At 38.9% G+C, this 21221-nt stretch overlaps 2 protein-coding genes and 1 non-coding gene across 3 annotated transcripts in view; 1 reads left to right on the top strand and 2 right to left on the bottom strand.

Moving 5' to 3' along the window:
- sdr42e2 (short chain dehydrogenase/reductase family 42E, member 2) overlaps positions 1-4318 on the top strand; it is a 31293-nt gene extending 26975 nt beyond the window's left edge. The window contains exon 11 of the mRNA XM_022202367.2: positions 3526-4318. Within this exon, the coding sequence (XP_022058059.2) occupies positions 3526-3765 (240 nt within the window). The 3' untranslated portion in view covers positions 3766-4318. The remainder of the gene's footprint in view (positions 1-3525) is intronic.
- Positions 4319-4483: 165 nt separating this feature from the next.
- Positions 4484-4565, bottom strand: trnal-uag (transfer RNA leucine (anticodon UAG)). Its single transcript has one exon. It is a non-coding gene; the product is annotated as a tRNA-Leu (tRNA).
- A 1734-nt stretch (positions 4566-6299) lies between these two features.
- On the bottom strand, positions 6300-21118 carry cdr2a (cerebellar degeneration-related protein 2a). The gene is made up of 7 exons (XM_022202366.2): positions 20765-21118; positions 18818-18930; positions 16284-16432; positions 15116-15277; positions 12026-12340; positions 11648-11930; positions 6300-10425 (listed from the first exon to the last, which is right to left on the bottom strand). Exons 1-7 carry the CDS (start codon positions 20841-20843, stop codon positions 10141-10143), a joined length of 1386 nt encoding a protein of 461 aa, XP_022058058.2. The 5' UTR covers positions 20844-21118; the 3' UTR covers positions 6300-10140.
- Positions 21119-21221: the final 103 nt, after the last annotated feature.

Here is a 21221-nt window from a genome sequence, read left to right as displayed (position 1 = left end):
GAAGATTGCAATGTCAGTTTTTCCAAATGTTGTAAAGAGGTAGGATCAGATGTCTAATGAAGGAAGCTGAAACTTTGTATTTGATCTGAGGTCTAGAGGTCAATTGGCTGCTTTTGACCACTTTTGATTTTACTTTTATGTTTCACCCCAAAATTTGTTCTTTAAAATATCTTATTGTTTTTGCACAGCCCTGAGAAATGAAATATGTTTGATGAGACAGACTTCTCTTGTGGGAAAATAAAACCATGTGAGTTTTATTTCTATATCAGGCACCCATAAAGAAGTTGCATGTGATTACTGCAAATGTGCACAACAATTATACGTTTAATTTAGTGAAAAAATTTAGCCAGAAACCAGCTCTGAATGCAGCCGGTCTGGAGGTTATGAGTCTAACTTGGTAAGCCTAAAATAGACTCTTTATTTTGGAGAAACTTTATTATTTTACACCACAGATGTGTGTGTGTGTGTGTGTGTGTGTGTGTACACTTGTTTCTGCTATACCGGTGGGGACTTTGACCTGACTATTTGCTATAAAGGTGGGGACTTGTCTTACGGTGGGGACCTAAAATGAGGTCCCCACGGGTGGCAACACCGTTTTCTTGGCCATATTGTTGTTAATAAAAAATGTAAAAGTGCAAAAACGTTTGTTTAGGGTTAGGCATTGATTTGGTGATGGTTAAGGTTAGGGTTAGGGTAAGGGTTAGGAGTTAGATATGAATGGGAGTCAATGGTACGTCCCCACCGGTATAGAAAAACAAACATGTGTGTGTGTGTGTGTGTGTGTGTGTGTGTGTGTGTGTGTGTGTGTGTGTGTGTGTGTGTGTGTGTGTGTGTGTGTGTGTGTGTGTGTGTGAAAGTAATTTTACAATAAATGACTTACAATTGAAAATTAGGGACAAGTCATGTCATGAATAATAAGGTGGATTTTAAGCTAAAGTGCAGTGTGTCTGTGTGTAGACTGCATGTTTTTATTTACATACACTTAGAAATGCGCTTATTTTTGAAAGAAAAGAAAGACAATTTTCAATGAAGATAACATCAAATGTATGATAGATCCAGTCTAGACATTGTTAATGTGGTAAATGACTATTCTAGCTGGAAACGGCTGATTTTTAATGGAATATCTCCATAGGGGTACAGAGGAACATTTCCAGCAACCATCACTCCTGTGTTCTAATGCTACATTGTGTTAGCTAATGGTGTTGAAAGGCTCATTGATGATTAGAAAACCCTTGTGCAGTTATGTTAGCACATGGATAAAAGTGTCAGTTTTAATGGAAAACATGAAATTATCTGGGTGACCCCAAACTTTTGAACGGTAGTTTATTCTCAAAAGATATGTGAACAAGTTGGATTTCCAGTGCGGAACTCAGCTTGTAACAGAGTGTTTTACATTAGTGGATCAGTAGCTTTTATTTTTAGACGCCCCATATCACGGACACATCAGCAGCACTGTAGACTCCACAATCTTTGAATATCAGCTCCTCAGTGGATGACTCTCTAAGGTGGAGCTACCAGACAGAGGAATTCAAAGTGGGGACGATCATCAGGTCCGATGAGATGAGCAGGACTCTGTTGGGTTGGATCTGAGCCCTTCAGATGTTCTGTGAAAGGTGTGAGCTGAGAACATGAAGAAGTGAGTCATGTGGGAGGATGTAAAAGAGCCGTGTGGGTGGACTGGACATGCAGACACTTTACACCTGAGCGGTAAGAAGACGCAGTAACTGGAGGCGTCCGTCAGTCACCGCTTATCAGAATGTAAAACCAGGCTTCCTAAACTGAGGTTAAAGCGAACCATTAGGCCGTTTAACTGGACTTCATTCTCCACTGCAGGTCAGGAGCATCTTTAGAACAACTCAACCCCATTCAGAACACTGTCATATCGTATGAGAACGGTTCCAAGCAGCTGTTTCCCCACAGTTTTGTTTATATTGTGATAAATTCTTACCAAATACAGCGATTCAATTCATCAGTTGAAAATATCTGTATTTTTTCAATATATTTTGCAGAACAGAGTATAGCAATGTCATTTTTTCCAGTGTTATTGGTCTTAATTTATCCAGAATTTGTAGCATTTCTGAATATTCCTCATATTCATAAATATTCCTTGTAGCATTTTTTACTTTTTCTGTGGGTTGAAATTGCACATTTTTGATCTTCTTGCACTATAAAGCACATTTTGCTTTTGCTTGTTATTCTTATTGTTTATTTTTTATTTACTGCACATTTTTACATATTTATCTGTATTTATCGTGGTGGGAACTGTACTCTACTGTGCCAAACAAATTTCCCCTCTGGGATTAATAAAGTATTTCTATTCTATAGCACAGGGTAGTCAAACATGCAGCCTGCGGGCCAAAACCGGCCCACCAGAGGGTCCAGTCTGGTCCGCAGAATGACTTTGCAGAAAGTAAAAATTACAGAGTAGACATTAACTGCAGATTGTAAATTTGTAAAACCACAAATTTAAAATAATTCCTGGACCATGACAAAGTGTTTTGTTCATAAAGTAAAATACTAGATTGGTCATTGTTCTTTTGCCGTTGTCTCCTTTTTGCAATATTTTGTCTTGTTTTTGTTGTTTTTTTGTCTTTTTTGTCAGATTTTTGTCGTTTCTCTCACGTTTTTGTCATTTTGTGTTTTCTTTTTGCCTTGCTTGGGTTTGTTTGTCTTATTTTTTTCCCATTGTGGTTGTCTTTGTTTATTGTTTTGTGTTTCGTGTATCATTTTTGTGGTTTTGGATGTTTTTGTCTCGCTTGTGTTGTTTGCCTATTTTTCGTCATTTTGTTTTGTGTTGGTTGTCACATTTTTTTCATTTTGTTTATCACTTTTGTCATTTTGTGTACCATTTTGTGTCTTGTTTTTGTTGTTTTTGTCTTTTTTTGTCCGACTTTTGTTGCTTGTCACATTTTTCTCATTTTGTTTCTCACTTTTGTCATTTTTTTGTCTTGTTTTTGTTGTTTTGTCATTTTTGTCTCTTTTTTGCTTTGTTTTGTGTCATTTGTCTCATTTTTTTGTCACTTTGTTTCTCGCTTTTGTCGTATTGTGTCTCATTATTGTAATATTTTGTCTTGTTTTTGTTATTTTTTGTCTGACTTCTGTCATTTTCATCATAAAATAAAATCCTGTATCATTCAGTTCCAGATGATTTATTGTTTTGTGTCTTTGTAGACACTCTGTGATCTGTAAGTCGTAATGTGTAAATGATAAACTGAGGCATAATGTTTGCTAAAATTGCACTTTTTTTCAGGTTGTTCATGATTTTTTGTAAAAAGATATTTCCTTAAATGTGAACATTTTCAGAATGTACTTTTTTGCACTGAAACAAAGGAATTATTTGGAGTTGTGGTTGTTTATGGGTTATTATGCTGAGATTCTACAGGTCTGGATCACACTGGGCCTCTGAACTAAATCTAATTACCATCAGAGTTTATATTTGTGGGTCACTGCTGCTGTAAATAATTCACTCCTTAGCCCAGCAGAATGACCCTGAGCTGTGTCACTGAACCTTCTTCTCCACTGCAGGTCAGGAACATCGCTGTGAGTCACACCTTAAAAATAGAAAAGGCCCATCGGGAGCTGGGTTACTGTCCGAAGCCCTACAGCCTGGCGGACTCTGTGGAGCAGTACCTGAAGTCCAGACAGCCTCCATCCAGACCGGCTTTCTGCAACTTCTCCTGGACCTCTAGACGCCTGGTTCTGGTACTGCTGACGGGCCTCAGCCTGGTGCTACTGATGTTCTCCTGCATCCTCTGTCAGAACTGAGCAGCATTCCCCTCCGTTGTAAACCGTCTCAGGCTTTGTAATTTCAAATCTCCTCATCATGAAATTATATCTACAGCTGCTGTTGGTTTCAGTCCTAAAGTGACACCTTGTTAATGAAGCTAATAAACCCTCAGGATGTCAGATTATGTCATTTCTATTCCTCTTCCACCTCTCTGATGTCACATTAGGACTTCAAAATGATGAAACCACCAAATGGATGAAAAGTATTAAACCTGAGTTGTGTGAATGTTATGGATTTCTCCCAAGTGTGATGCATTTTAAGTATCTAACTTTGTATTACGAATATTTAAGCAGTCATTTACTGTATTTAAAGCATGCTTCCAGTTTGTATGATGAACGTTTGTTGTGATGTACGCGTCCTTAGAATTTAAGTAGTGCTGAAGTTGTCATTTTATACACTTTTAGAAATAAAAGCATTAACAATGAAAGAATGCAATGACTATTTTACAATACAATCCATTTACTGAGCAGGAAAATGTAAGATTTAGCTGAAAAAATGCTGAGATCTGAAACAATAATGCTGCCACCAGATGGCGCCCTTGTGTCGCCAGAGATGTTGTTATTAAAATGAGACAAATAGATAACGTGTTGGTTTTGTAGGATCAAGTTCTATGTGGAAAATACTGAGATTGCATTGTAGTATTTGTAGTGATTATATGAAATGAAAAAGAGACAGCTTTGTAAAAGCACAACATATTGGCAGCGGTGGGATTCGAACCCACGCCATCGAAATGACTGGAGCCTAAATCCAGCGCCTTAGACCACTCGGCCACGCTACCATGGCGGTGCTCGGTCTCCGTCTAGTGTTAAATCCTGTGTCATGTGTGAAATGCAGGTAATCTACGAGATTTGCTGCTGACATTTTGTCATTACTGTCGTTTACAGGATTGTGCACTGCCATACGCAAACAAAGGCATTCAATAAATCTATTTCCAGGGTTTAACTTAAATAAAAATGTTCCCATTTTGCACCCTTTCGAATGTGCCTTTCACATTATTTCAGCTCAAAATGCTGCAAAAATGTCCACCTTTCTTGATCTGTCTCATACACCTGCTGCTGCCAGGTATATTCAGTGAATTCTTAATTTTCTTAATAGGAATAATATTCAAATATTCTAGCAAAGTACAACTGCCACAAATCTATGTTTATGTACTGTGAATTAAACCAAGCAAAGTAGCTGCAACACTGACTTTTATTAAATACTGACCATGGAAAGAAGAGGTGGTCACTGAATCTCATTTTGGATTTCCACACTGAGTTCATTCACACGGTTTATTTTGCAAATCTGTCGGTATGAATAGACGGTCACTGCTGCCAGAGCTCCAGGATTTGTGTCTCATCAGACTTAAAGACTGATCTTTTATCTGCTTCCCAAGATCTCGTAGGAGCATTGTCTTTCATTACAGCGCTGCAGACATTAAACCAGCTGTCAGATGTAATGTTGGACTCTTTTCTTCCTTCTTCTTTCAGACTTAGCATGTGCACAAGAGGAAAAACCTAAAGCTGTTTAAACAAAAAGTCTGAAAACTACTGTGCTATGCAGAGAAGCAATAACAGGATGTAAATTCAGCAAGTTATTGCTGAAAAATATAAAGAATTTCAGGGAAATCACATTGGTTTGCCACACACTACTGTTCAAAAGTTTGGGGTCACCCAGACAATTCCATGTTTTCCATAAAAACTCACACTTTTATTCATGTGGTAACTGTCATATATGCAGATATATGTTTGGTTTGCATTTATTCATGTTAATACTTGGCGCAGTTTAAAAAAGGGTGCATGCACATCTCCTATGTCTATTACGGTAGTACGACGTAAGCCCAGAGCTACGGGAGCCGCATTGTTAATGTGTTAGTGACTGCCAACGCAAATACACGTATGAGTTGCCTGCTCGTGAGAATAAACATCCTCACGCCACCAAACGCTTCCAAACTTCTTTCAAACATATTACAGTAACATAACTGCACAAGGGTTTTCTAATCATCAGTAAGCCTTTCAACAGCATTAGCTAACACAATGTAGCATTAGAACACAGGAGTGATGGTTGCTGGAAATGTTCCTCTGTACCCCTATGGAGATATTCCATAAAAAATTTCCAGCTAGAATAGTCATTTACCACATGAACAATATCGAGACTCGATATATCATCCATTTAACGTTATCTTCACTGAAAAAAAAAAAATCTTCTAAAAATAAGGACATTTCTAAGTGACCCCAAACTTTTGAGCGGTAGTGTAGACGTTTTGCTTCTTCCAGCCATGAAGGGTACTTTTTATTAATTACTGTAGTCAGTCTGAGCTTTAATCAGCTCAGTTTTTTGTTCCTTTTAGTCGACCGTGGCATGCAGCCTCCTTGTTTGGAGCTTTAATAGATTTGGGGCGGCTTCTGAGAACAGTGGGGAAATCTCAGTTATGTAAAACCTAATTACGAAGACAGACAAAGGCCCATTAATTGTTTGCAGGGTCAGAGTACACTGGAGGCTGCAGGACTGTAGGAACGAGGACACAAGAAAATATGCTTGACTGCAGTTTTTATTTGGTTTTATCTACAAAACGCTGCAGGATACAGATAAGCACTGTCAACTGATATTTTACAAGTATGCATTTAAACAGAGAACAAGCTGAAACTCCTCTAAAATATGCAACATCTCATGCCAGGTTGGGTAGAAAAAACTCCTGATTTAATGCTTTTACTAGTCGGTTTCCAGTAAAACAGCTTCTGCAGCAGCACAAGACAGAATACTGCTAAGTCTCTCAATTTATTAAACCAGTATTTTCTGTCTCACCAGCACCAGGAAGCGACAGTAAAACACTGTTTGGAGTTCAGGCGATAATCGCTGAACATTTCTCATTTTCTCTGCATACAGTATGACTCATATCGGTTTTAAAGATTAATCCAATTTCTGTTCCATATCACAGAAATATAGCAGAGGATGTCCAAATCAGGAGAAATATTACAACAACTGACGGTAAAGGAAACTGCTTACTGAGAATGTCTTTTGTGTTTTCCACTTACTCTGTCAGAAATAAAATACACAACCACAGAACAAACACACCAGTGTACGTTTAGCTTTACTTCCAGTCAACTAATCAATCTGCTCTAAAAAAATAAATACACATTTAATCATCTCTAAATATCTGTTAATAAATAAAATGTGATTTCGTCATAAAAAAAGTGCAGAAAACATGAAGCAGAGGCTGTTAAAGCAGCAATTTTCCAGTGTCCAGTCATTACTCCGCCAAGGAACGCAGCGACAATTAGCGTCTGTCTGTCTGTTTGTCTGTTTGCAACATTACTCAAAAACAGACAAACGGATTTAGATGAAATTTTCAGGAAAGGTCAGAAATGACACAAGGACCAAGTGATTAGATTTTGGCAGTGATGCGGCTTTTAGTCTGGATCCACAGATAAGTTAAAGACTTTTAATTTCTATTTTTAGTAAATTTTGAGCCATTTCTGAAATGTTTTGAGTCATTTTCCACAATTTTTTTGACTTATTTTGGATGTTTTTTGTCACGGGACAAGTTTCAAGTTATTTTGGGACAAATCTTTAATTTTGGTCATTTTTAATACATTTTGAGTAATTTCTGACCAACTTTGAGTCCTTTTCCACCAATTTTGATTCATTTTGGACATTTTCTGTCACTTTGGACAGATTTTGAGTCATTTTGGGACAAATTTCTCATCATTTTGATCATTTGTTTAGTTATGCGAGGATCGGCGTTGGTCTGTCTGTCTGTCTGTTAGCAACATTACTGAAAAAGGAATAATGGATTTGAAAGAAATATTCAGGGAAGGTCAGAAATGACACAAGGACCAAGTAATTAGATTCTGGCAGTGATGCAGCTTATAGTCTGAATCTACGGATTTGTTAAAGATTTCTGTGCCATTACCAGATAGCGGCACAACATCACTGTAACCATGACAACAAGTGAACACTACATCCGCTGCCTGCTGACAATCACATGATTGTGATCCTACTACAAATCGAGACGATGAATCTTTTAAAGCTGAATTCGTCAGAAACTACACGACTGAGCAGCCTTGGCGGAGTACTGCTCTCTGACTACTTTTCTTGTATTTCACTGTTAATGACCCTCATCTGCTGAGCAAACGTACACAAACCAGCCTACACCAACTGTTCAGCTAATTATCACAAACTCCTGAGCCTTTACTGATTACACCGCTTCAGTTTTTCATCCTCTTACAACATTCCTGATTACACAACCAGTTTACAACCGCTGTACCATCAGAGCTCTACGTGCCTCCAAATAACCACAGTTAACTTCACATAAACACTAAATACTGCGGCAGGACGTAATACTTGGATTTAGAAGTCAAGCTGCCAAAGTGTGGGTTTTTTTTTACTTAAGACCTGATAAAACATTTTAATTTCAGTCTAAATATTTCCAAGTATAATACTCCTTTGTCAAGTTTAGTTTTTTATCTAAGATTCAAACAAGTAGTAGCACAACAAGGACGGAATAAAGAAACAGTGCAGACTGACAAAAGCAAACGCAGCGTGTCTCAGACGGACAAATGTTCTAAGAGCATCTCCGTCCTCTGAGCAGTTTTATAGCAAAACAACCATCAGACCTCTCAGACTCTAAAGCAGGGGTGTCAAACATATAGACACTTTTGCACTTTTACAGACACTACAGAGACGACATCTACTGTGAATTTGTAAAACTCTATAAACCTTGTAAAATCTCGACTTGACAAGTTGTTTTCATCATAAAGTAAAATACTAGATTGTTCAGCTCCAGATGCCTGTGACGGAATGTTTTGTGCTCTTGTAGATAAACTGTAAGCTGTAATGTGCCAATGACAAACTGAGGTATAATATTGTTAAAACTGAACTTATTTTTCTAAAGAAACTTCAGGTTGTTACCTCCACCAGGAGGTTATGTAATCACCGGAGTTTGTTTGTCTGTGTGTGTGTGTGTGTGTGTGTGTGTGTGTGTGTGTGTGTGTGTGTGTCTGTTTGTCTGTTAACAGCATAACTCAAAAAGTCATGGACGGATTTTCACCAAATTTTTTACAGGATGTCCAGAAGAGCAAGAGTAAGAATCGATTAGATTTTGGAGGTGATCCGAATCACTGTCTGGATCCAGGAATTTTTTGAAGGTCGAAGGACAATTGAGAGATGGCCACCAGGCCATCTCTCAATTGGACAGAGAAAAAAATTTGGTGAAAATCCGTCCATGACTTTTTGAGTTATGCTGTTAACAGACAAACAGACACACACACACAGACAAACGGCATGGCGGAGGTATGCGCTCTCCGAGTGCTTTTCTAGTTCATAATGTTTTGTATGAATACAGTTCCTAAACTGTTAACATTTTCAGAATGTACTTTTTTGCCCTAAAACAAAGGAAAATATTTGGAGTTGTGGTTATGTATAGGGTTAGTATTTTACTGGTCCAACCCATTTGAGATCAAACTGGGCTTTATGTGAATCTAAAATGAGTCTGACACCCTTGGTCTAATGCAGGGGTCGGCAACCCGCGGCTCCGGAGCCGCATGCGGCTCTTTCGGCCCTCTGTTGCGGCTCCCTGTAACTTTGGAAAATAAAGTGTTCTGCCTTTCAGGCGCGTTTCAATGCATTTTAATATAGAGTTTTATTGTGAAATTACCGCTCTTACTTTGACGTGTCACTCCACCGGATGTGCTGTGCCTGTGACGTGAGAGCGCAAAGCTGATGCAGAGAGACAACACGGAGCTTCCGATTCCCACACGTTTCATGCCTTTTTTTGTTTTGTTTTACTCCTGGAGAAGCAACACCTGTAGTTTCACTTCGTTTTGTACTCAAGAATGACAAGCCTGTATATTAAAGCTCCACTCCAAGAAAGACACGTCTTGTCTTTGAGTTAAAAGTACTCATGATAGGGTAATACACGTTACTCGCAAGAACACGGCAGCAGGTCAGAGAGTCAGAGGAATGTCGTCTTGGAAAATAGGACAGCGACTTACCGGAGAAAAGTTATTAGCTTAAGATAAATAGATTTTACAAGTTAAATAGATATTCGCAAAATATTGATTTTCAGCTAACATTACGTAACGTGTGAGGTCCAGGAGCAAAAATGACATTAACCAAGTAAGATAAATATTAGTAGAAGGACACAATTTTAAAAAATGAATCTATCTAATTAGAGACTTTGTAATTAATTAATCACGACTGATTAACAAGGGCATAGAGGTAAAAAAGCGATATATGCAGTGTTGTCTTCATTTTAAATGCCAAAAGGATTTTGCGGCTCCCAGTGTTTTCTGTGGGAAACGGGTCGAAATGGCTCTTTGAGTGTTAAAGGTTGCCGACCCCTGGTCTAATGAGTCCTGGATGATGAACAACAATCATGTGGCAGAAGTCTGGCATTCACTGTCCCTGACTGGACGTCTGTTCTCGCTCAGGTCCTCTTGGGTCCTTTGGATGCAGGTGAAGATCTCCTTGAAGAGAGTCTTGTATTCGGGCTGCTGGCCGTCCTCCAAAACTGCTGTCAGATCAGACAGAGCCGCCGAGCCCGACAGTCGGCGGCGGGTCCTGCTGCTCACGAAGGGACTGCTGGAGGTCTGGACGGCTTTATGGCTGAGTCCGTCTGCCGCCTGCTGGCACCGCTGCAGCAGCTCGTCGTATTTCACCTGGACAACACAAACATTCCTCTTCAAGCTCTACACCACAGGTCAAAGATGTTCACACTGAAATGGATCACATTCTGCAGCAAACCTTCCAAATGACAAAGAGAAATGGGTCAGTCCAGAACTGGAGGACATTTGGGCTTCAACATGTTTGAAAAATAAACCTTCTCTTTTACAGTTTTCTGCTCCATATTCATCAATAATAGGTAATAAACTATCAAAGGCTTGATTGGCTCAGCTTACACATCAATGGTACCATTTTTATTCCATGTTTTCTGTGTTGTTTGCTAACCCTACTCTAATCACAGTAACAGGGATGCTAATCCATGCTAATGTGATCTTTTTCTCAGCAGTAGAAGCTAGATATTTAGCTAGCTGTTACTGCTGACCAAGAGGACAAACTGACTGATGGAAAACAGTCCAAAGAATGAGTCTGATCCTGATAATATGAGGTAGAGTGAGACATTCAATCAAGGCTGACGATGGTACGAAAATATGAAAAATAGAAGAGAGGACATAGCTTTGCTTTACCATTCTTTAGGAAAACTGCTTGACGATGTTGACGACAAAAACAAGACAGAAACAAGACACAAAATGAGAAAAACAAGACACAAAACAACAGAAACGAGACAGAAAATGGCAAAAACGAGACACAAAACAACAGAAGCAAGATAGAAAACGACAGAAACAAGACAAAATTACAGAAACAAGACAGAAAATTACAAAAACAAAACAAAACAATACATACAAGAAGCAAAATGACAAAAATGAGACACGAAAGAACAAACAAGACATAAAACAATAAACACGTCATCAACACGGTTGGTGTGGGACACATGTTAATTAAAAAAATGTTCCTTCAATTACAAGAGACATCAATAAAAAAAGTAGATTTAAATTTCATTTTAACTGTTTGATTGGAGATTGAGTTTGGTTGTTAGGGTGTGGGATAAGAGAAAAACAGCATTTTATGGGGAACTCCAGACTTTTTTGGTATTATAAGTAAAATATTTTCAAACATTCTTTTCTCCTAGTTTTTTTTTTATTTTTTTTTTTTTAGATTTGGTCTCAGGACAAGAACATTTACACAACAAGTGCATGTTTTCATATTTTGTATTTGGATTATTTGAAATTTGATGGGTGGGACGTAAAATGTCCTCCAGTTCTGGAATGACCCACACGCTGAAATACGTGATGATGAATAAACGCTGCTGTAATACACCACCTGCAGGGCGCTGTACTGTGCGTCCACCTCGTTGAGCAGAGAGACGCCCCTCTGCTTCACCGCCTCTGCTCGCCTGATGCACAGCTGCTCGTGTCCACGGCGGATTTCATCTGCGTTTGTCGCCTTCAGCACGCTGTCGCTGTTGCACCTCTGCCGGCTGTACCTGCTCTGATCCTCCACCTTCTCCACCTTCTCCTCCGCCTCACTCTGCTCTGGACCGGACCTTTCCTCTGAGCTGAAGAACACTGTGTCCGGCACCAGGAGCTGCTCTGGTCTTCTGATGCTGGTGAAGGCAGAGATGAACAGAGACATGAGAATCTGAGTCACTTGATACACAGTAAGTCCGTGAATCAAGTCAGGATCTGGTCCATGTTTAACCTGTTAGCACAGTCAGCGCGCCACAGAACCCTCAGCTGCTCCACCTCGGCCTCCAGCTCCTTCTGTCGGGCCCGGCAGCCCGCCAGCAGGGCCAGGCGCTGCTCCAGACTCTGGTTCTCCCTGGCTGTCAGCTCCGTCTCCTGCTCGGCCACCTCCCTGCGGCTCCGCTCAGCAGCGACCTGGTTCTGGAGAGTCTGGACTGAGCGCTGCAGGGCCTGGTTCTCCTCCTCTGGGTCTGGGATTCTGTCTCTGTCGTAGAAGGAGCTCCGAGGCGACAAGAGTCCGTCGAGACGATGACTATCATGGGCTGAATACCTGAACCAGGAACACAATGTTAATTCAATGGATCCATTTCAGAAATTACACTACCATTCAAAAGTTTGGGCTCACTCAGACAATTTCACGTTTTCCATAAAAACTTACACTTGTATTCATGTGCTAACATAACTGCACAAGGGTTTTCTAATCATCAGTAAGCCTTTCAACACCATTAGCTAACACAATGTAGCATTAGAACACAGGAGTGATGGTTGCTGGAAATGTTCCTCTGTACCCCTATGGAGATATTCCATTAAAAATCAGCCGTTTCCTGCTAGAATAGTCATTTACCACATTAACAATGTCTAGACTGGATTTATCATTCATTTAATGTTATCTTCACAGAAAAAAACTGCTTTTCTTCTAAAAAATAAGGACATTTCTAAGTGACCCCAAACTTCTGAACGGTAGTGTAAATCCGTTTATGACACTGAGATTTTGACACACTGTTGACTTTAATAGTAGTGACATGTTGTTTATTAGGGTCTGAGCTCCGAATGGTGCGAAAACGTGTAAAAAAATGCATACACTTCACGACCAGAGTAAAATTTTATATTTTAGGGGTACACATATGCAACTCATCAAGACACAAAAATATAATTGACAACCATACCTAAAACACAACAGGAAGTCAGTCATTTTGAATTATGAGTCATATTTTAGACTATTTTGGACGAATTTTTGCACATTTTCAAAACCTATAAACTCAAACAGGGTAATCCTGACAGAGATGAAATTTGGCCATGATGCACTCCAGGCATGAGTGATCAGAAGTTATCAGAACACTTTTCTGAGGACGTGGAAATGGTGGCTGGCGGAATTACGACTATTTGCCATGACACAGGAAGTGCTGTCTAACAGGCCTGAAGATGCTCCAATCTGCCTCAAACTTTACACAGTGATCAGACTGATGACATACATAAGCCGATATATATTCACAGTGGTAGCGCCACCTGGTGGACAGTTTTGATAGGTTGCCATCAAAAAGGCCATACGCTGAAATACACTCAGTTGCAGCGCCACCTGGTGGACATGATTGGATTCGCTGACCAGAAAGAATGCAAGGACCAGACCAACGCTGCTTGCAGCTTTAATTTCTACTATTTATCATGACTTACAGTTCCTTAATTACACTTCCTTCTTCTTTGTCTTGCATAACTTGTAAGTATTTTCTGTCGCGCACTAAAACGCTGAGTTAAACTCCTCTTATATGAAAACCTACTTGGCTTCAAACAGTTTCTAATTCTGATATCTGGAAAACGTTTAACTTCACTCTATAAAACCTCTAGAAACAGTGTCTTCTAAATCTACAAAAAAAAAGCTCTGAGCTAAATTTTTACTGTGGACTCGGACTAGCAGCACGGAGAACTTTATTCCTCTGCCTTCTTGTTGGAGGTTATCGGGTCCCTGAGCGGTCTGTCTGAGAGGAAGATACTGCAGAAAGTCCTTCATTTTTTCAGATAAATCTTTTGGGCCGACCTGATATCATCTGATAATACCATCAGTGGTTTGTTTTGTGGCCAGCTGGATCTTTACTGCATGTCGTTCTCTTACTCTCATTCCCCGAATGTCCTTTCAAAATTAAATCTAAATGCCTCCCCAAGAAAACATAACAGTGATCTTACAATCTGTTTTGTTTCGGGATTAAAGTCTCCTAAACAGACTGTAGAAACTCAGACAAAGACTATGTCCTTAGTAGAAAATATGGAAAAGCAACATTATCATAAAGTAAGGGTATTTATTTAAAAAAACTAAATGTGACTATAGGGTTAAAGCATTAATAATGCAGCCGTGATATTTTTTGTATACATAAAAATGATCTGCTATATTTTCAACTAAATGCATTCTTGGTTCCAAAATTCAAAATATATCTCAATGTCCTCTAAAAACTCTTCTTTATCCTATTAATGCTTTTTCATTTAAAGGGGGCCAGTGGGATTTTAGATGTGTAGTTTTTACAGTAACGATTTTTCCCACAAAGTGACATGAAATACATTCGACTCAACAACTGTGTTTCTGTATTAGTGCACTGCTGACAATGGAGAAGGATTATCAACCTGTGGATTATGTCTAATGTAAGCTCTGGGCTGGGTGACCTGCAGACGTCGTCAGCATACGAAGGCTGAGTTTACTGAAGCAGAAAACAGATCGAAGCTCTCACTGTTTAGACCAGGGGTGTCAAACATGCGGCCTGTGGGCCAAAACCGGCCCACCAGAGGGTCTAATCCGGTCTGTGGGACTATTTTGTAAAATGCAAAAATTACAGAGAAGACATTAACTGCAAATTGTAAATGTTTAAAACTAGAAATTCAAAATAATTTCAAGACCATGACAAGTTGTTTTGATCACAAAGTAAAATACTACATCGATCATTCTTTTTTTTTGTCATTTTGGGTCTCATTTTTGTAATATTTTGTCTTGTTTTTGTTGTTTTTTGTCTTTTTTTGTCTGATGTTTGTTGTTTGTCTCACATTTTTTTCCATTTTGTTTCTCATTTTTGTCATTTTGTGTTACCTTTTTGTCTCATTTGTCATTTGTTAATTGTGTCGCTTTGTAACCTTTTGGCAAATTTTTTGTCTCCTTTTTTTTTGCTTTGTTCCTTCACTTCACTCCATGAACAAACTGTGCTGAAGGGTGAGAATGTCCAAACTCTGAAGGTGTCTCATTGTGTCTTCATTGTACAGTCTGACACACAACTTCCTCTCTGAAAATAGCTCCTCTGTCACATCCTGAACTTCCGCCAGCAGCAGGATGTTATTCATGAAACACTACCTGTCCTGGTGCAGGTCGTACAGCTCTTTGAGGCAGGAAACGCTCTGGGCTCGCTCGGCCAGCTCCCACTTGTTTCGCTCTGCCTGGGCGGTCTTCAGCTCCTCCACCTGGACCTGCAGATCCTCCATGTGGGTCTGAAGGCCATCGATGGTTTCTGTCAGGCTGAAGGGAAACAAGAACACAGCACTGAGGCAAACTTATAATGCAAAACACAATCTTAAAGTTAGTTAATTTTTATTTCATTTATTGACCAAAGAAAAAGCAATTCCATAGAAAAGTCTCCAAATGTTTGAATGAAAGGAAAGAAGAATAAACTTCTGTAATCTATCCCTTTATAACAAACAGTTTACAACAAGCATAAAAAACAAACAACAGACAAAATGACTAAAGTCTGACAGGCCTGTACAGCCACTCTCACTCATATCAGAGTTTTCTCTCATGACAAACACTATGAGACTCATAATTCATTTCTTTGTATTTTAACAATATGCTGGTTTTAAATTCATTCTTAAATCTTGCATGCAATTTTAGATTCTTTTGATTCCTTGTCTAGATTGTTCCATAAATTGACCCCTTTCACAGAAATGCAACACTCCGTTAGTTTGCTCCTAAATTTTGGTTTCATGAAGATCTCTGTTTCTTTTATTGATCTTCTCTTTATGCAAATCTGTTCTGGACATTGACCGGTAAAGTTTATTCATGAGCTTCATCCATAATTTGCAGAATATTATAATCTGCTATGCTGTGAAATTTCAACTATTTAACTGAAGGAATAATGAGTTTGTACATATACTGTACATATTGTAAATACTATTACTACTACTTTATTATTGTTTTTATACTATTACTTTGTGTATTGCTACATATGCTGCTGTAACGATGTGAATTTCCCCTGGCATGGGGAGAAACAAAGGACTATCTTAACTATCTTATCTTTGTTGGATCTCTGATTATTCTTATGGCTGTATTCTGTGAAATGAAAATTGTCTGGATGTTTGTCTTACAGGTGTTTCCCCAAACTTCAACACAGCAGGTCAGATATGGAACAATCAGAGAATGACAGAACATGTACGATGCTTTGCTAGCCAACAAAGTCTTTGCGTTGTAAAATACAGCGATTGTTTTTGATGTTTTCACTTCTGTCTAGATTCCCAGCTGGTAGACAGACCTGTGGATCTTCTGCTGGGCCAGCCGGTTGTCCTGCACGAGCCTCCGGTTGCCTTGCTCCAGATCCCTGGCGGCCACGTCCAGCTGCTCGTACACTTTGGCGTGCTGGTCGTTCATCTGACGCAGCAGCTCCACCTGTTTGGTCAAATACTGGTGAAAGAGAAGGAGAGATTTCTTGACTCATAGAAAACTTAATTTTAATTTGATATCAATCACATTTTACCCTTTAGAGCCCAGCATAGTGCAGACGCTATGATTGCATATTCATTTTTGATTGCTGGTAGATTTGAAACCAGATAAATCGATCATTCCCTTTGCATATAAAATCTGAGGAGTTACACTAACTTTTCATACATTCACCAGGTCTCAGAGCGCTTTTTTGTTGCAGTGATGGGTTTGTAAAAATACACAATAAAGCACATATCAAAAATCTTTAGAAATGAGACCACGGGATACTGAGCAAATTTTCTACAAATTTAGAAATACAGCTGTGCTACTTCTGTGATTTGAAATACATGTGAAAAACACAAAAACAATTTAAATTTTTTTAAGTTTATTGCACTTTTAAGCAATTTACTGTAGTACTTAAAACAAAAATCAATACATATTATTAAAACTTAGGATATAAGCATTATATTGATGTAAAGAATTAAAAATACTCCAAAAAACTGCACTGCAGTATGTAAAAATGTATATAATATACTCTTGCAGACTTGCACAATGGTAAAATCAAGATACACATTAGGTTATTTAGGATTTATAAAGGCCTACATCTTTAATAACCTTTAAAAGTTGAGGAGAAATAAAAACCCAGATGGATCCATTTTGTCACAAACAGGCTGAACTAAGAGCCTGAACCTGAACACTGCGATAGGGAATGATAACATGACACTGCTGTTTGTATTTGCAAAGATGTACCTGCTACTACCTGCTGAACAGCTCCAAACTTACCACCTTTAACTCAGTCTCAGTGTTTGATTTTAAACTCACTGCATCATCAAAATCAGTTTATCTGGTAGAAATGAAAGCAGCTGTTTCTCCAGACTGCATTTAGTTGAGTCACAGTGATTCTCTGTATCACACTCAGGTGTGTCTGGATGAGGATGTGGGTCAAAGAGACGTATTAGGATTACCATATCAACCTCAATAAATCCTCCAGCCATCTCACTGTCGTAAACACATTAAGGCTCTTATGTGTGCTGACCTGCTGAATGTCATGTCCTCCAACAGAAACAGATCAGCCAGAATGTCTTGGCACTCAAACACGAGGCCTAATTTTGATTATTTGCGAGCTGAACCTGAAAACCCACAAAGAAACCAAAATACATTCTCTGCTGTATTAAGGTGATCAAAAAACAAACAAAAAGACTCGTGAACAAAGTCCAAGTGAAAAGGTGGTGGGGAAAGTTTCCCTATAATTAGATAAACAGAGAGTTCTGCCAAGTGGATGAGCTTTACCAAAAGCTCAATGGGTCAAAGTAGTCAGGATTAGATTTTACTCCTTCCTGTTTTCCATTGAGAGAAAGTCACACTGGAACTAGAGATGTAACGTTCACAAAAGAGTCAGTCATTTGAACAGGTCTTTTAAGAGAACAACGAGAACCGGTTTGCAGTTGTGAGCCAGGTGGTGCTGTGACCGAAAGCGTATTTCAGCATATGGATGTGATTGGGGCAGGTCTCTGATCAAGCACGTAAAATCTGAGGCAGACTACAGCATGTACACGTTAGTTAGACAGCAGCACTTCCTGTTTCATGGTGAATTGTCGAAATTCCAGCGGCCGCCATTGTCGCTCCCTCAAACTTTTGCAAAGCATTTTGAAAACCTTTGATCACATCGGCTGGTTGTACATCCTGGCCGGATTTGAAGTCTCTCAGCATTACCATCTTTGAGTTCATAGTTTCTGAAAATGCCCAACAGTGTCAAAACATCTAAAATATGACTCAAAATGTCAGACTTCCTGTTGTGTTGTGGGCATGGGTGTCAATTACATTTTCACACATCTTTGAGTATTTTTAGACCTTCAAAAGTCCTACACACCATTCGGTGCTTGGATATTGATGATAAATAAGAATATATATATATATATATATATATATATATATATATATATATATATATATATATATAAATTCTGAATAAAACTCAATAATGGTGGGATGGAAGTCTGAATTATTCTGATCCATATTGTACCTTATAACTGCCACCAGTGAATGTTTCTTTGATAAAAATGAGTTAACCCTGGTTGACTTCTAAAATAAATAAATATAACAAAGAGCCAGCTTCTTGAAAGGAACGGCTCCTCAAGATCCAGCCCCCTGTAAAGAGCCTTAAATCCAGTCTCTAACAGGAACTTTCTGTCCAGTGAAACGGCTTTTCAGACCTCAATGAACCGTCTCCAATCAGACTCCTTCACTTAAATCAATATGAAGCAGCGATGGCATCGACAGACGGTTCTGTAGGCAGCAGAGGATCAGACACACCAACACAAAAACAAGTTTATTACTGCTTTGTTAGTCCCTCCTAACAGTGCTCACCTCTATCTCCTGCAGCTGGTCCTCGTTGGTGGAGTACATCTGCTGCAGGGCCTGCTCCAGGTCATGGTTCCGGTCGAGGAGGGTTTTCCCCAACTCTGCTGCCAGATGGAGATCTGCCCAGAGCAAAGTAAAACATGTAAACACGAGACACCGGGCTGCTCCACTGCCCAAACACAGGCAAGTGACAGAGCCAGATATGTGCAAAATGTGTAAACACAGAGTCACACAACTTACACACTGTTAGCATCTGGCACTGGTGGATCTCAGAGGAATCTAAGGCATGTCTTGTTAACTTTTTCTCTCTAAATTTTCTACATGAGGTGAAGCAGGTTGTACAAGAAACCGCTGAGTAAAACCCAACAGTGAGCAAAAGAGCTCTACTGAGGAGTCGAAGGAATTATGACCCGCAGAGGAAAATGCCTAACATTACTTCCTAAATCCACTTCTTAACGAACAGCTGAGCACTTCTAGTTTTTTTTCCAGCTGCGCCGAGGAATGCGACGGGAAGTCATTCCCGCCTGTTTATCGAACCATCTCTGCTGGTGAAAGCTTACATTTTTTCACAACTTGGTCATTCGGTTGTACTTTAAGTAGTTGTAGTGATAATTCTTTTTACTGTAAAACATCTAAAAAAAACATATAATCACAAGATCTAATCAGTCTGCTTGTTTTATCTGCCTAACAGGCCAGAACGCTGATAAGAAAAACTTACATTTGAGATTGTAGAACCAGCAAATGTTTCCCCTTATTGCTTAAAACTATTCAAAAGTTATTAAAAAGATGCTTTGCGGTACTCTATGACTGAACTGATTAGTAGAGTTTCAGCCCTTTGAACAGAAAAACATCAGTTCATACAATGTTTATGTCAACAGCTATTTATACAATCCAAGTACTGTAACGTATGTCTGCCTCTAAGTATATAACAACATATATAACACACGTAAAATTTGTTTTAAATTGCCACACGTTGCATGTAATAGTTCTAGTTTTAATTTACTTTCTGTTGTTGGGTTTTATTCCCTCCAATTTATGACTGACAGACATTTTTGCTTCCCTACTTAAGTTCTGTTTATGACGAGCATTAACAAAGCGTTCTATCTATACATCTCCTTATTTCAAATCCTCCTTTGTGGACTTAGCAACGCAAACGAGATTAAATGAATAAACTGTGAGAAAACAATGAACACAGGACAGCCTCAGGAAAGCTCTCAGGATATTTCAGAATTTACACCATGATCAGTGCGACTCTGTGTCGCAAGAATAATCAGTATAGACTTCAGATTCATTCAGTTTGACAGCCACTTATTAGGGTGTAGTGCCACCATGTATTAGCTTCTTTTTCTAATGCAGCAACATTTATAACACGTTTTTGTCTCTCTATAATTCTTTAGGTGTTAAAAGATCGTGAAACACAAATCCAAAAGCAAAAAGTCTGTCTTTACAGCTGTTCCACATCTACAGAAAACTATAAGACTGCTCTCATGCCTACATATTCATGGTCAAGTGCAATATTTATGGTTGTTTAGTGTTTATATCTCTGCTCCACATTTTTGCTCTTTTGTATATATTTCGGTTTTATATATTTTTAATCTGTGTTTAATATTGTTTTATATAATTTATCCTAATACAGGGATATTACAGGAAGTGAGAAACTGATTTTCATTGTTTTATAAAAAACTATTCTATTCTACGTCATTTTTATCTTAATAGTGATCTAACTACAATAGCAGAAAGTATCTATCATACCTGTACTTATCCATATTAATATCTGTACACTGTAACATTTACAGTTAGTGAGGATCATTAAAGTTCATTTTGTCTTATAATAAACTGAAGTACTGATCCTATATTTGACTCATTAAAATCAGAGCTGATGTAAGTCAGCAGATGATCAGCTGTTTGTAGTTTCCTCCAGTCCAGGGTGCGACCACCCAGCTGAGCTCCTACCGTGTTCCAGGTCCTGCTGGTCGAACCAGTTCTGTCCATTCTTCCCAAACTCTTCCTCCAGAATGATGTCTGTTAACATTTTAGAGCCTCCGGAGAGAAAGCTCGACACACCGGTTTGTTCACGTTGTTCACCGCCGTGTGAGTGAAGAAACTACATCCTCCCATACAGACGCTTTAAGGCTGCTGTCTGCAGCAACGTGGCAAATCTCTACTACAGCCCAGCATCCGGTAGGAGGCAGAATACGGAGTCACAGAACTACTCACTTAATTTTAAAATCACAGTAAAAACTGTCTGCATTATTAAAGTAACTTTCCTCGTCACACACAGTAAAATAAAGCCAACTAAAGTAAGTTACAGTCGAATATTTAAAAAACTGTTTATGTTGTCGTAACTTCCTACTTTTCAAACAGGCGTTTACTTTGACCAATTGAATGCAAGGAATGACCTCTTTTGACC

Source organism: Acanthochromis polyacanthus, chromosome 21, assembly GCF_021347895.1.
Source record: "Acanthochromis polyacanthus isolate Apoly-LR-REF ecotype Palm Island chromosome 21, KAUST_Apoly_ChrSc, whole genome shotgun sequence".
NCBI lineage: Eukaryota > Metazoa > Chordata > Actinopteri > Pomacentridae > Acanthochromis > Acanthochromis polyacanthus.
This window is presented reverse-complemented; position numbering and strand designations above follow the sequence as displayed.